Below are 17419 nucleotides of genomic sequence, written 5' to 3'. Positions count from 1 at the left end.
CCCATTATCCTCCCCTCCCTGCAAAATGGACTACACTTTATATTTTATTGAAATGTGAAGGTAGACATATAAACTAGCACGTGTTGATTTCTCAGTTTCCCTCTTTTGTTAATAATCCCATTCATCAAGTTGGTTTTTTTCCCCTTTTTCTGGATATCTTTCTCCTTTGAAATATCTTAAAAATAAATCCTAGAATGCCTTCAAGACTGTGTTAGTTCCAAGATTTCTTCTATGTGTTCTTGAAAAGATCCAGTTGCTCTTCCAGATTTCTCCTTCAATAACATTTCTACTTTATCAAATAACAAAACAAGTATTCTCCACACTACTATCCCAATGCCTTATTGTGGCATGGAGGCCACCATGGGTTCTTGAATAATATGGCAGAAGAGTATACAGTCTGGTAAGATTCTGCTGCATTGAAAAGATTTCAAATATTGTCTTTTTGACATTGCCTGGGGCCTTGAGGATGAACCTAGCAAGCCAAATATAGAAACTTATTAAAGGTATCCTAGCCAGAGGCAATTTTATGGCCATGACAACAATGAAAGAACAATATAAAAGTGGTCTCAATCCTCAAGGGCTCTTTTCTACTTCTGCAATTATGGGGACAGAATGGAAATGAAGAGAATGCTAAGGTTCATGTACATTTTAGGCAATGTACAAATTTTAGTTTAAATAGTGTTACTATTATTGAATGGTAACAATAATAATAGTCTCATTAAAAAATGAAACCATGAAACTAAAGGGTTATTTTTTTCCTTTTTGTTCTTTAGCCATTTTTCATCTCTTTGAAGTTTCCACTTGTTATTTTTGTGGGCAAAATGAGAAATCTATTTCCCTTTACTCCTTTGACTCTAACTCTATTCATATGTAGCGAAATAAAAAAACAACTCACAGGTTCTCTTCAGAAAAACAAATATAAAAAGTATGAAATGAGCTCCAAAATGTATACAAAGCATTAAGAAACATAATAGCTAGTATATAATGTTTTAAGGACTGCAAATTATTTGACAAAAATTATCTCATTTTATCTTCCTGATAACTTTGGGAGCTAGGTGGTATTATTCTCATTTTTCAAATCAGGAACCTGAAGTTGAAGGAAGTTAAATGATTTGCCATGGAATATATAACTAATCAGTATCTAAAGGAAGATTTGAATTCAGATTTTTCTTGACTCCAGATCTCTCACCCTATCCACTGAGCCACTTAGCTACCATATAAATATCATCTCCATGTACATCTAATCATCTAATCTTGCAATGCTTATGATGAACATGAAAAACTAAGGCTTAAACATAACTATCACAAGAGATGAATTCTATAAAGAATTTGATGAAATCATGCAAACCTAGTAACACATATGCATATTCAGGAACTTTAGTAAGAAGTTGTCCACAAGGGGACATGATCAAAAATTTTTTTTTTGAAAAATATATCCAAAGGATTGTAGACCATTCAAAAGTCCTAGACCTATATATTGTAAATACTTTCTTCAGACCAGAAGGAGCTAAATGTGATGAGCAATGAGCATCACAAAAAGGGAAATTGACTATATATTAATAGACAAAAAGTGACTGATTTTTGTGGGGGAATGTTTTCTGAATTGGCTGCCTTTATGCAATCAGAGCATTTATCAATTAAAACATGAGTTAAAAATCAGCACCAAATTAGAATGAAATAGATGAAAAGATGGAGACAGCTAGGTAATGCAGTGGATGAAATGCTAGGGCTAGTAAGGAGACTCAATCTCCTGAGGTTATATCTGGTCTCAGACACTTACTAGCTATGGGACCCTAGGAAGTCACTTAACTCGGTTTGCCTCAGTCCCTCATCTGTCAAATGAACTGAAGACGGAAAAGCAAACCCCTCCAGCATCTTTGGCCAAGAAAACTCCAAATGGGTTCACAAAGAGTCAGACACAACTGAAGCAATTCAACAACAATAAAAATAAGGAGATATTACATGCAACAAGTTATGGGCAGGAGAGTAAAAAATAATCTAAAAGTGACCAACAAATAAAAGATAGGATAACACTAATCCCACCTATTCAAATAAGCTATTAACTCTGAAATGAAAAATAACAGCAAAGACATTAATTTTTATTATCATCATTTATTGGGGAATAAAGATTCTAAAATGCCTCAGCCAATATTTATTCTTGTTGTTCTCAGTTCCTCATCACCTGCTCTACCATCTAGGAGATAAAAAAGCAAAGAGTTAGTTTAACATAAAAGTTCTTTTACAAATCAGGAGTTTAAATGGAACTGAAAGGACAAAGAAATCAAGAATAAAAGGTTATTGATTTGCAAGAAATTCTACAACAATCTATTTTCATCAATGATAAGAGTTTATAACTCCCACATTTGGACTGTAAAATCAATGAACATAAGCTACATAGTTTTCATGTATTAGTTTGTACACACACACACACACACACACACACACACATACACACACACACACAAAACATCTAATACCTATACTTTTTAATGGTAATTTCATTGAACCACACTCTACCAAGCCACCTATTAAAAACACTGCTTACAACTAAAATATTCTTTTCCTTTAAAAGGGTTTACCAATCCATCATAATGTAGTAGTTATAACCATCATGTCTTAAGGTTTGGTTATGTTTAATCTTTCTGTATCCTCAGGAAGTTTTCTTTTTGTTTGCTTGTTGCTTAATTGTATTTGCTTAATTACTTTTATTTTGATCTTGTTGTCAAAGATCATTTTTAATTTGGGGAAATTTCCAGGTTCATAGGTAGTCTAAGATGTTCAGAGTTCCTGAAAACTGATCTCTTTATAACTATGGCATATTTTATATTATATGTAAATAATACTATCAGAACATCTCCATCTATTGCACTCAACTCTGCTAGAGGCAATTTCTTCACTTCTTTCCCACCTGAAAATAGAATCTTTCCATAAAACCAATCAGGGCTCTGATAGTCTAGCTTTGACTTCATTTTGCTTGGTTCTAGGACTATACTACAAACATTTCTTACACATCACTAGTTATACTACTTCATATATAATTCTAACCTCCCCCCTTTCCAGCTCCCCAGTTCCCATTTATATGATAGTCTTCCCATAGTAAAATGTAAGCTTCTTGAAGATAGGGATTGTCTTGCTTGTTTTTCATCTCTCTAATGCTTAGCACATTGTCTAGCACATAGTAAGTACTTGATGCTTTATACAGCTGATTAATATATATAAATACATTTATATATATAATTTACATTTATAAACATAGTTATATATTTTATATATTTATTATATTTATTTACATATAATTATTTTATATATATATAATTTATACACACATACATATATATATATATTTGAGTTGTATATGTATGCTATGACATATACCAATCACAGTGGCACAGATATATATGATATTTTAAATATTTTGGTTATGTCCACATAAATTTTGGGTTTTTTTCTTTTACATTGTAAGGACCTTTAATATAGTAAACACATTCCCTTCAGATTCCTAACTATGCCCATTATAGACACATCATTAAGACATAATTGTTAATTAGTTCCATTAAAAATGGCATTGGGTGAAACAGTATTACAGAGGGGTGATAGTTCAATAGGAATAGAGTTGAGGGAAGTTATATGCTAATCCTCCAGGTAAGAACATCATTAAATTTTTATAATAGAGTCCCTCTATTTTCCAAGTCATACTATGACATCATTAGGGAAACCATGTGACATCGGGCCAGCTCAGCCCCACCTCCCACCCTACAGCTAGCCCTACCTGGAGGACTAGCATATAACTTCCCTCAACTCTATTCCTATTGAACTATCATCCCTCTGTAATACTGTTTCACCCAATGCCATTTTTAGTAGAACTCATTAACAATGGTGAGGATATGAAGCAGTATACTTGAATAATTCCATAAACACAAAGGGATTTCAGTAAATGTAACCTTTCTCAGTGAAGAAGTATGTCCATTTTCTCAAACTTGCCTTCACTGTTTTATCTAATCAGAAGTGATCTTTTTTTCCTCCAAATTTTTTTCTAAATTATAGCACTTCGGCTTTTGCCTTATTGTATATTGTCTACATGTATGTTGCGTGAGAGATGGAATAGTGGTGGATAAAAAATCAGCTTCTAAGCCAGGAAGTCCTGCCTCTCAAATATTATCTCAAGTGCCTATTCAACTCTCTAAGACTATAAATTATACTGCTATGATGAACAGAAGGCTAGCTAAGGAGTTAGGCAGATCTGAGTTCAAATTTTTTTTAGGTGTGTAACTAAGAATTAGCCATTTAACTTCTCTTCAGTATTCTTATCTATAAAATGAGAATAATAATAACACCTACTTCCCAGGGTTGTTGTGAGATTCAGACAATATTTGTAAAGCTCTTCAAACTCTAAAGTGATATATAAATGACAGTTATTGAGATGAAGATGATGAGGATGAGGATGAGAATGATGATGATTATCCAGTTGGCCACTTTATGAGCTTTGGGCAGACACACTTTTCCCATGTTTAGCAAAATATCAACAAAGAGACATAAGCCTGGCACTTGCCTTGAGCTCATTAGTATCTGAGAGTTTAGCTTTGAGCTCCATGTTAGATTGTCGGGACACTCTCAAATCCTTCTGTAACCTCTCCACCATCTTCTGCAGTTTCCGGATGGTAAGATTGGCTTCATCCTTCTCTATAGCCAAAGCTGTACGAACCTGCCTGTCCTCTTCCAGCTGAATTATTTTCTGACGTAGAAGGTTCATGTGTAGCTCTCGGCTCTCCAGCCTTTCTTTCTGAGCCTTTAGCTGGTTTAAGAGAACAGGGAATTTTCTTTATAACTGAACACTCAGGAAATATAAGTGAATTACTGCTATCACATTGATCTTTATATTTCAATAAGACTCATTTGTACCAACCAAAAAGATTATTGGACTTCTTTTCTCTGATTGCATTTTTTATTCATTTTTTCCAGGAATTAATTTCATGAACTACGAAGTCCTAGACAAAAGAACCACAGAAAATGTGCAGAGAAGGCAGGCTTTCCACTCTGATTCTCCCTAGCATTAGATGCATCATAATAAAAATGTGAAATTGCATTTAAGACCACGAAAATGGATTCATCAAGGCCAGACTATAACAAGACACTGAGAGATTCAATCCTCCACAAACCCAATGGCAGCAACCCTGCACTGATTAATCTCAATCACAAAGTGTTGGGTTTAGTTGGCTAGAAAAAAAAAATTAGAGTTATTATGTTTTCAAATTACTTTTTAAAAATCACCTTATTCTTACTTGAAATGCCAGGAAAATTATTTTAAGAAGCCTTGGGTCCCATTTAATCAAAGAATCAATCCTAAAAATTGAAAAGAAGCCAAGGAATCATTTAATCCCACTCCCACCAGATAGGTGAATCCCTCTACAAAGGGATCATCCTCCTTCTCCTTGAAAAGCAACAGAAGGCTCACTCATTAATTTCATAGGCAACCTATTCCATTTCCAAGCAAGTCTAAATATCAGGAAGAGAGTGTGTGTGTGTGTGTGTGTGTGTGTGTGTGTGTTTAGCTGAAATTGGCTCCTTCTAATTTCTGTTTAGCCTGATTTAGCTCTGTATGAAGCCATAAAGAATAATTCTAAGCCTTCTCCCCCAAGGCAGGCCTTGAAATGTTTGAAAAAGTTATCAGTTTACTCTAAATCCTTTCTTCTTTAAGATAAACATCTAGCAAGTTGTAATGGCAATAACTGTAAGGTGAAAATCAGAACACTCTCCATGAAATCACAGGTCAGGTTCATATCTCTAACCATTCTCTCACTTGGGAAAAGATTGAGATTTGACCAGTGTGGTCTTAAATGAAATGGATGGGAATTGCAAAGAGATATATTAGCCTTACTATAAGGAAAAAGATTTCTCAAGAATTAGAACTCTGCAAAATAAGTCTTTATGTTGAAGAGTGGATGCTCTCTTATTCAGTCAGGAACTAGATGAACTAGATGGCCATTATCATCTTTTTCAACACTGAGATTCTATGATGTTAACAATATCTGAGAGGGAATGTTATAACAAATAAATGATCAAGGAAGACTTCATAGGGGAAATAAAATTTGAATTGAGCTTTGAAGGATGAATGGAATTCAACAAGAATGGTAGGAGGACACTTTAGGTATAGGCAATAATGTGAACAAAAGCACAAAGGTTGAAAAGTTCAAGGATTGTTCAGCAGATTAAGAAGTAGTCCAGTTTGTCTATAATATATAATGCATGAAGAATCAAGATAATGCGGGAAATAGAAGGTGGTGCCAAATTATGAAAGACATTGAGCAATGGGCAAAACAGCCTGAACTTAAACTTCTAAGGAACCATAGAAAAAATTTTGGGAAATGATATGGCCAGATCTATATACATTAAGAAAGATTGGCAAGGTAGGTATGAGAAAACTCATTAAAAAGAAAGCTACTATAATAGTCCTAATGAGGGGGGAAGACCCACACAAAGTTGGTCATGTTGGTCATGTAAATAAAAGGGAGAAAATCATCCTAGACAAGTTTTGTGAGGGAATCAGCCAAGACTTGATGACTGATTAGATATAGAAGGTGAGGAAGATGGAAGAGGCAAAAAAAATTCATAATTTTGAAACAGATGAATGATAGTACCACTGCCAAAAAAATCAAGTCAAAGGGGCACAAGGGGAGACAGAGTGTTTAAGAGGAAAAACAATAACGCAATTTTGGATATGTTGAATTTGAAATAACAGTGGAACAAAGGGCCTGAAATTTGAGAGAGGTGAGAATATGAGCATCATCTGAATAGAGATGTCAGCTGAAGTCTTAAAAATTGATAAGCTTGCTCACAGAAGTCAATCAATCAACATGTATTTACTGCTTGTCTCCTATGAGCAAGGCACTTTGCTTAGTGTTCAGAAATAAAAGAACAAAGAGTAAAGAGAGTCATATAAAAAGCCAAGGACAGAATCTTGGGTAACAACTAACTTGTGGTTTAGAGAAGAAGATGAGGAACCAAAAAAATCATTCCACTTAGGAATGATTGGAGACATAAGAAGAGAACCAAGAGACTGTGGTATAAATAAAATCAAGAGAACAGAATGGAATAATGAGGAAGTATTTATTAAATACCTACCATATACCAAACACCATACTAAGGAATAAGACTACTGAAACAGGAGGAGCTAGGTGGTACAGTGGATAGAGCACCAGTCCTGGAATCAGGAAAATCTGAATTCATATCTGACCTCAGACACTTGACACTTAATGCTGTGTGATCCTGGATATGTCACTTAATTCTGAGTGTCTCACCAAAAAAAAAGAGAAAGAAAAAAAAAGGGAGAAAGAGAAAGAAGATATTAAAACAGAAATTATATAATAAAACAGAAATTATATAATAAAACAGAAATTATATAATACTTTCCCTCTATCAGGGAGACCACATGTGTATACAAATAGTGTGTGTATGTATAGATATAGATGTGTGTGTGTGTGTGTGTATACACACACACATACATACACACACACACACATATATACCCACATTGTGGCTGTCACATACATACACATAAATATGCATGCATATAGTGCATCTCTGTGGCTATATGTGTTTCTTGTGAACATGTATAATACACATGTATCCATAGGTGTACATACCTATTTTGTTGTATTTTTTATATATGTACATTGTGTATTTGTGTGTTTTTATTGTGTATACATTGTACATGTATATCCATATATATGTGCTTGTTGGGCATTGTGTTGGTACATGTTTTTTATGCATGTGCATGTGGATCTATATGCATGTGTGAGCATGTGGGTTGTGTATATATAAATATCTATATACTAAATACATTTAAAAATAAATATAAGATAGTATTGAGGAAAAAGCACTAATAACAAGAGATATCAAAGAAGTCCCCAAAGGGAAGCAAAGAATACCTTCTGGGGCATAAGGACAGTCTGTGGAAATGCAGAGATATGAAAGATAGAGTGCTGTATATAAAAAACAGCAAGATCAGTTTGATTGGACCATTAGAGATATGAACAGGGAGTATCATATAAAAATTCTGGAAATGTAGGCAGGAACCAGGTGGCAAAGGACTTTAAAAGTCAAATATTATATATTTTATTCTAGAGGCAATAGAGAGACATTAAAGCTTTTTGAGCAAGAAAGTGACATAGTCAGAGCTATGCTTTGAAAAAACATCTTGCAGGAAAAGATAATGATAAATGTTGGAGGAGATGTGGGGAAAATGGTACATTAATACATTATTGGTGGAGTGGAGTTATGAAATAATCCCACCATTCTGAAGATCAAGTTAGAAATCCATCCAATGGGCTATAAAACTACATACTCTTTGATATCAACAGTGTCTCTATTGGATCTGAATTTCAAAGAGATCATAAAAGAATAGAAAAAGACTCATATGTGCAAAAATGTTTATAGCAGCCCTTTTTGTAGTGGCAAGGAACTGGAAATTGTCCCATCAGTTCGGGAATGGCTAAATAAGTTATGATACAAGAATATAATATAATATTATTGTACTATAAGAAATGATTAATAGGCTGATTTCAGAAAATCCTGGAAAGACTTACACGAACTAATGCTGAATGCAATGAGTAGACTCAAAAGAACATTGAACACTGTAATAAGAAGATTATGTAAAGAACAATTGTGATGGACTTGGCTCTTTTCAACACTGCAGGAATTCAAGAGAATTTCAATAGACTTGAGATGGAAAATGCCATCAGCATCCAGAGAGAGACTGAAAGTGGACCAAAACATAATATTTTCACTTTTTTATGTTGTTATTGCTTGGTTTTTTTTTCCTTTTTCATTGTTTTTTTTTCCCTTTTGATCTGATTTTTCTTGTACAAATGGCAAATATGGAAATATGTTTAAAAGAATTGCACATAATTAATCTATATCAGATTGCTTTCCATTTTGGGGAGGGAGAAGGGAGAAAAATTTGGAACAAAAAGTTTTATAAAAATCTTTATAAAAGATAAACTATCTTTACATGTATTTGAGAAAATTTACTATTTTTAAAATAGAAAAAAAAATCACTTTGACAGTTGAGTAGTAAAATGAGTGACAAGGCAAGGTGCCCAATTAGGAAGCCAATGCAATAGTCCAGACAAGAGATGATGTCCTGAATTAGGATATTGGACCTATGAGTAGAAAGACAGAGACATATGCATACACTTCCATAGTATGATGGTAAAAATCTGTAAGAGTATCATTTAGTATATAAATAACTAATAATAGCTGACATTTAGATAGTGCTTACTATATCCCAAGCACTGTACTAAGCACTTGACAATTTTTTATTTTAATTGATCCTCACAACACCCTGAGATAGATACTATTGTTATTCCCATTTTACCTACAAGAAAGCTGAAACAATGGTTAAATGACTTCCCAGTCACATAGCTACCAAGTGTCTGAGACCAGATTTAAACTCAGGTTTTTTCCTGACTTGGAGCTCTATCTCTTATTCCACCTAACTGTGACGAGTCAGTGAGTTTGTGAATTTGATTAATAATGGTGCCTACTATAGGAATGGGGAAGTTGGGAAGGAAGGTGGATTTGGCATAAAAAAATGATAACTCCCAGTCATCACTTCCTTTCCTAAAAGCTCATGATCCACTCAATTAACAATTTATATAAGGATTTTGCTATGATCAACATAAAGCTCACTAGTCTGTGGTTTGCATTGTATGTCTTTTCCTTTCTGTGAGGAACCACTGACAATAACACCTCCAAATTTTTTCAGTACTCCATGTACAGAATTCATCCAGGTAAAGAAATCAGAACTTACTTAGAGTCAAAAAATCAAACACTTACTACTTCCTCACCTATCTTTGGCTCTAAAACTTATTTTCTTCTATCCTTTCTAATCTGAAGATCATTCTCCTTAATTAAAAAAAAAATAGCATTTAGTTAGTTCCTCTTTCTGTAACATCAACCCCACCCAACATTTTTCTTCCTCTTCTCAATCTAAAAATAGCTATAAAAGTCCTTTTTATTTTCTCTATCATGTTTTTTTTTTCCAACTATTCTCAATTCATTCTGAATTTTATCTCCTGACATTATTCTTAAAGGTTTATGAGAACACTACTTAAGGAGCTAGAAGGGGGTCCAAGGGAATATAGTATGTTTTGCTTACAATATCTATAGACTGTGCTCTCTGCTTCTCCCATTTAAAAAAATTATTAGATAATATTCATCATTTGCAATTAAAATTAATGAATTCTTAATTCATTAATTTGAATTAATGAAATTTGGGGTACTTCTAAAGAAAGTATAATAATTAAGAAAAAAGAGGCTTTCCAGATTCCCTTTAATATTATTGCCTTCATCTTGAGATTATCTCTAACTTACCCTGTATATAACTTGTATGTATATAGTTTTTTGTACAATTTTCTCATTATTTGCATTTCCTCAGAATGTGGGCAAAAAAATTGTTTTTTGCCTTTCTTTATATTCCCAGCATTTAGCATCATGTCACTAATTTTAAAATGTTTATTGACATATTGAAAAAAAAATATTCCAGTTTTAAATTACTCAAATCTAATAACTAGTATCATTATAAAATATAGTTATGCTGAAAGTTTATATGACATTGCATAATAAATGATACTGCAAGCTTAACTCCATTCAACTCTATTCTATTCAACATAAAAATACTAATGTACTGAAGATAGTGGCATTCAAAATTATCAGTTGGAGACAATCATATTTTATAATTCTATCCTCCTATAGTTGTTCTTAAAAATAGCCAAAGTCATGACAAATTCACTAACATGGGAGTTTCAACTGTTTTCCTTATTTCTTCTAAGTATCTTACAGAAGCTAATATACTTTATATTATACTTTGCAATGAGGAGGGGTTCATTGTGATTCAGGATCTATGCCAGGAACTTGCCTCATAAGGGAAACATTCATAGCAAGATCATCTTAATATTTTACTAGATGGTAAAAGGAAGTGATGACCATCAGGATCCTTTTAATATTTCCCTAACTAAATTTGTCTGCATGATCTTTTTCACTTGGCATTCCATTATACAACAAATTTAAGTAGTAATACAAGTATCTTGTGCCCTTAAAATATGGGACTAACGAAACCTAGACTAATTTCTTCACAGGGTTGTCAAGAAGATCAAATGAGTTAGTATAAGGAAAGTGCTTTGTAAATCTTAAAGTGTTCTCTATATTTTCATTATTATTACTATCATACATTATATGTAGTACATATTATAAATTTATTATTATTGTTGTTGTTGTTATAGTTAATAGTCTTCATTTCCTTTACTAGGATCCAAGTAGAAAGGAATGACTGCTGAGTATATAGAAAGATTGATTATCTGGGTAGAACCTGGGAAGGAAATGTAATCCAAATTTTCTTTCTTGATGGCAGTGATATTGTTATATAAAATATCCTTAAAGTTACAGTGATTGTGGTATAGAAAAGGAACTACTATATAGTAGTTTCATTCATATTTCCCTATTCCTTTCTGTTTTTTCCTGAGGCAGTTGGGGTTAAGTGACTTGCCCAGGGTCACACAGACAGAAAGTGTTAAGTGACTGAGATCAAATTTGAATTCAGGGCCTCCTGAGTTTAGGGCTGGTGCTTTCCCTATTCCTTCCTTAAAAAAAAAAAAAAATAACTACCATGTTTTTTCTCCATTTCTTCTTTTCATGCCTGAATGAGAGGGCAGATTTTCGTCATTCTGTACTTACATAATCACCATCTTTCTGAATTTAAAATAAGAAATTTTATTTTAGAATTATTCTTAAAACAAAACTAGCAATCCCACTAAATTTCTACTCTAATATTTCATCATGGTATGGGAAGCCTGGCTTCTCAAAGGGAAAATAAGGACTGATGGGTTCTTGACCAACAGACCTTTGCCTAACAAGCCACAAAGTATAAAAGTGTAAAAGAATGATTTTACATCAAAGTATGAAGCCAGATTTAATTGAATGAATGAAAAAACATTTATTTAAGTGCCCATTTGCCAGGCATTGTGCAGAGTACTGGGGTTATAAAAATGCTAAAGTGAGGCATTTCTTATTATCTACAAGCCTATATTCTAATGGAAAAAACAAAACATCTAAAAGAGTAGTGGACAAGAAAGGGAATTTTGGTCTAGGAGGTCACAAAAAATGGTAAGTAGAGCCATAAATATTTTACCTTTTCTAGAAAAATGGTAATATGAATTTGATACTGTTCTCCCAAGAAAAATTAGTAGAACAGAAAAGGCCTATCAATGTAGTGGGGTAGATCAGAAGATGGTAAAATGCCAGATGTGAATAGATGAATACTTGGATAAATGAATGGGTGAATGGATGGATGGATGGATGGATGGATGAATGGATGGGACATAAAGCATGACCTTAATCCAGCTAGATATAGGAGATTTGTGAACTTTACATTCATCTTCTATATTCCAATCATTCCTTTTTACTACAAATGAAGTCCATTAAAGCTTCAAGAGTCAGAATGTACCACTTTTACTCAAATATGTAGGATTTCCAATCTATCAATGAAGGTAGTACTTATATAGATGATACCATAGATACATAGAAATATCAAAGAAGTATATCTCAGCCCAAACTAGCAATAATTATTGATTAATATGGACTTAACATTATTTCTTACAATATTTGGGATTCCCCCAGAAATTGTTTTGGGTTTTTTTTTTCCAACAAGGTTAAAGCAGACCACCTTCGTACCTTTCTCTGTAAGCTATGGGCCATGGTCTTGTTTTCAATAACTGCATTGCTCTCAAGTCGAACTAGTTGCTCTGCACGAGCTAAAACTGCATCCAGCCGCATGTCAAAGCCAAGTTCAGCAGCCATCTGGTCTAGCTTCATCTTCTCTGAAAGCTGATCCACAAATTTTAGATACTAAATCCCAAAACAAAAATGAAATTGATATAGAAAACACAGTTAAGAGATGAATTTGTCAGATTTTTCTCTTTCTTTAAAGCAGAGTACTAATGACTGATTACTTTTCAAAGCATAGACTAAGCAGAACACTGCAATGTGATTATTTTCAATAAGGAACCAACTGAATGAAAACAAATAATAAACATATATAGCTTTGTTTTAAAAAAGAAATTACAGTACATAGTTACATTTTTCTTTTAGTAATATCAAATACCAGCTCTGTAATGAGAATGGAGGAAAACATGAACATATGAATAGTCTATAGTGCATACATATATATGTGTTATATCATGTATATGTATGTGTGAATACACATATATATAAACAGAGGAAGGGAGAAAGAAAGGATAGAGAAAGGAGGGAAAATGAGAGAGAGAAAAGAAAAAGAAAGAAGAAGTCAGGGAGAGAGAGGGACAGAGAGACAGAGACAGAGAGAGGAAGGGAAAGAGAAAGGAGGAAGAGAGGGAGGAGAAAGGGAGGAAGAAAAAGAAGAAAAAAGGAATGAAGAAGAAAGGAAGGAGAAAGGGAGGGATGAGGGAGGGGGAAAAAAGATAGAGAAAGAGAGAATAACAAACAGGTGACTGAAATAGTAGCTAGTAGGGGCAAAGTTGAAATCAAAGAGACCTGGGACTTAATACAGTCACCTGCCATGTAATCAGAATAACTCGTTTAGCCTTTCATTGTTCTCCATCAATTCTAGTTTCTAAGGTTCTGACTTTAAAAAGCAGTAGCCAAATCAGTATCAACTAAAGAGTCTCGAGGAAATTTCCAAATAGAAATTCCTTATATTAATGAAATAATAGATCTAAACCAAATGCATAAATAAATATGTAAAAGAGAGTCAATAGTCCTTAAATGAATCTCCTTAAGGAGATTTTGTGATAGTTTTTTCAATCATTTGTGTCCTTTAATACTTATTTCTAAGTCATGTTATTCTAAAATTGCTGTTGATGGAAACCTCACCTCTGAATAAATGGTACATTACTGTATAAACTACTTTGTTTACATGTTGGATCATAAAATCTAACATATGGCTCAGAAAATCAACAGACATAGCACTTGGACAGAACATTGGCAGTCATCAAATTATCAATATAAATAATGACTATGACAATATATATGAAAAGAACAGCAACAATTAAAAATAAATAGTATGAAATTATGATGACTAAGTGCACCCCCAAAGAAAGGATAGGAGAAGCCACTTCCTTTCCTCTTTGCAGAAGTAGGGGCAGTAGGGTTATGAAACAATATGATAAATGTTGCACTTTTTCAACATGTTGGCTAATTTAGCTGAATTGGTGCTTTTCCTCTCTTTTATTTTTTTATTATGAGAAGGACTCTCTGAAATTTATGGGATGCATCCAAAGCAGTACTTAAAGAAAAAATTTATAGTGCTTACATCAATAAAATAGAGGAATAAGCAGATCAATGACTTGAGTATGCAACTTTAAAAAACTAGAAAAACGACAAATTTTAATTCCCAAATTAAGCACAAAATTCGAAGTCCTGACAATCAAAGGAGAGAATAATAAAATTAAAAGAAAACCATTAAGCCAATAAATAAAATGGATGCTAGTTTTAAAAAATAAATAAATAAAATTAACCATTAATTAATTTGATTTTAAAAAGAAAAGAATAAAAGCAAATTACAAGCATCAAAAATGAAAGGCGTGAACTTACCACCAATGAAGAAGAAATTTAGAGAATTGTTAAAAGTTATTTTGCCCCATTATATGCCAATGAATTTGACAATCTAAATGAACTTAATGAATATCTATAAAACTATAAATTACCCAGAATAACAAAAGAAGAAACAAAATACTTGAATAACCCAATCTTAGAAAAAGAAATTGAATAATCCATCAATTAATTTCCTAAAAAAGAATCCCCAGGACCAGATGGATTCACAAACATTTAAAGAGCAATTAATCCTGATACTGTATAAATTATTTGAAAAAATAGGTGGAGTCCCTACCAAATTCCTTTTATGACAAAAATATGGTGCTGATATCTAAACCAGGAAAAGAAAAAACAGAGAAAGAAAATAATAGACCTATTTGCCTAATAAATATGGATGCAAAAATGTTAAATAAAATGCTAGCAAAGAGATTACAGCAACATATGACAAGAATCACACACTATGACAAGGTAGAATTTATATGAAGAATGCAGGGGTGGTTCAATATTAGGAAAACAATTAGCATAATTGATCATATCAATAACAAAACCAACAGAATCATAATCTTCTCAATAAATACAGAAAAAGCCTTTGACAAGATATAGCACTCATTCTTATAATAAACACTAGAGACCATAAGATAAAGTAAATAATATTTATCTAAAACCATCAGCAAATATTATGTGTAATGGGGATAAGCTAGAAGTCTTTTTAATACAATCAGAGTGGGAAGCAAGGATGTCCATTATCACCTCCTTTATTTAATGCTGTACTAGAAATGTTAGTTAAACTAATAACAGAAGAAAAATGAAATTAAGGGAATTAGAATAGTCAATGAGAAAACAAAACTATCACTCTCTGTGGTGATGGCATATTTAGAAAGTCCTAGAGAATCAACTAAAAAAAAACTGCTTAAAATTATTAACAACTTTAGCAAAGTTGCAGTATACAAAATAACTCTACATAAAACATTAGCGTTTCTATATATTAGTAACAAAGTCCAGCAGCAAGAGATAGAAAGAAATTCCATTTAAAAAACTGTAGACAAATAGTAGTAACTATATACAAGTCTACCTGCCAAGGCAAATCCAGGAACTATATAAGCATACCTATAAAAACTTTTTATACAAATAATGTCAGATCTAAACAATTAGAAAATATTAATTGCTTGTGGATAGGCTGAGTCAATAATAAAATAATGTCAATTTAACCTGATCAATCTATTTACTCAGTGCCATACCAATCAAACTATCAAAAAATTATTTGATAGAGCTAGAAAAATAAGTGCAAAATTCATAGGAAAAAACAAAAGCTCAAAAATATCAAAGGAATCAATATTTTTAAAAACCATGAAAGAAGGTCATCTAGCCATACCATATCTCAAACTGTATAATAAAGTGGAAATTATCACAACAATCTGGTATCAAAATAATCAAAACCAAATCTTATGGTTAAGAAAAAGTGTTGGATCAATGGAATATATTAGGTACAAAACACATCATAAGAAAAGACCATGGTAACCTACATGATAAATCCAAAGATCTAAACTTGACACAAACTGCTCAGAAAACTGGAAAACAGTATGGCAAAAACTAGATATAGACCAACTTCTCACACTATATACCAAGATAAGGTCAAAACGGATAGAGTGATACCATAAGCAAATTAAGAGAACCTGGAATAGTTTAGCTGTCAGATTAATGAATAAGGGAAGAATTTAGAACCAAAGAAAATAGAGAGCATTAAAAAATATAAAATAGATAATTTTGATTACATAAATTAAAAGGGATTTGCACAAACAAAATCAATATGACCAAAATTAAAAGAAAAGCAGAAAACTGAGGAAATTTTTTGCAACAAATATCTCTGATAAAGGCCTCAGTTCTCAAATATACAGAGAGCTGAATCAGTTTTATAAAAATACAATTCATTTCCCACTTGATAAATGGTCAAAGGATATGAGTAGGCAGTTTTCAGACAAAGAAATCAAAATTATCTATAGTCATAGGAAAAATGTTCTAAATCACTATTGATCAGACAAAGGTAAATTAAAACAATTCTGAGGTATCACCTCATACCTATCAGAGAGGCTAATAAAAAAAAGTGGGGGGGGGGATTTTAGATGTTAAAAAGAATATGGGACACATGTATTATTGGTGGAGTTGTAAAATAAACCAACCATTCTGGAGAGTAATTTGGAACTATGCTCAAAGGGCAATAAAATTGTTCATACACTTTGATACAATACAACTCTTAGGTCTATATCCCAAAGACATCCAAAAAATGGGGAAAAGATCCATTTGTACAAAAATATTTGTAGCAGCTCTTTTTTGTGATGACTAAGAATTGGAAATCAAAGGGATGTCCATCAATTGGGAAATAGTCAAACATTCTGTGGTATATGATTTGATGGAATACTATTATGCTGTAAGAAATCACAAGCACAATAATTTCAGAAAAATCTGGAAAGATTTACATAAACTGATGTATAATGAAGTAAACAGAACCAGGAGAGGATTGTACACAGTAACAGCAATATTATTCAGTGAAGAACTTACCTATTCTCTGCAAATAATGATCCAAGACAATTCCAAAGGACTAATGATGAAGCATACTACTGGTCTCCAGAGAAAGAACTCATATTGATTTAATACAGACTGAAGCATGCTATTTTTCACTTTCTTCCATTGTTTTTCTTATTAGAGTTTTCTTGTACAAAATGACTAATATGGTAATGTTTTACATAACTCTGTATAACCAATTTTTGATAGCTTATTGTCTCAAGGAAGAAGGAAG

The 17419-nt window shown here is 32.6% G+C and overlaps 1 protein-coding gene across 2 annotated transcripts in view; it reads right to left on the bottom strand.

Annotated features, from left to right (window-relative positions):
- CCDC170 (coiled-coil domain containing 170) overlaps nt 1-17419 on the bottom strand; it is a 121503-nt gene that overhangs the window by 26848 nt on the left and 77236 nt on the right. The window contains exons 8-10 of one of the 2 annotated variants that reach the window (XM_051997955.1): nt 12727-12900; nt 4550-4792; nt 2097-2194 (exon numbers count right to left, since the gene is read on the bottom strand). In XM_051997955.1, coding sequence (XP_051853915.1) covers nt 2168-2194; nt 4550-4792; nt 12727-12900 — 444 coding nt within the window. In that variant the 3' untranslated portion in view covers nt 2097-2167. Of the gene's footprint in view, nt 1-2096; nt 2195-4549; nt 4793-12726; nt 12901-17419 lie in introns of those variants that run through there. The other variant, XM_051997956.1, reaches the window with a different exon arrangement.

The sequence above is a fragment of the Antechinus flavipes genome, chromosome 4 (assembly GCF_016432865.1).
Source record: "Antechinus flavipes isolate AdamAnt ecotype Samford, QLD, Australia chromosome 4, AdamAnt_v2, whole genome shotgun sequence".
Taxonomy (NCBI): domain Eukaryota; kingdom Metazoa; phylum Chordata; class Mammalia; order Dasyuromorphia; family Dasyuridae; genus Antechinus; species Antechinus flavipes.
The sequence above is the reverse complement of the archived record's forward strand: the minus strand, read 5'-3'. Positions and strand labels throughout refer to the sequence as shown.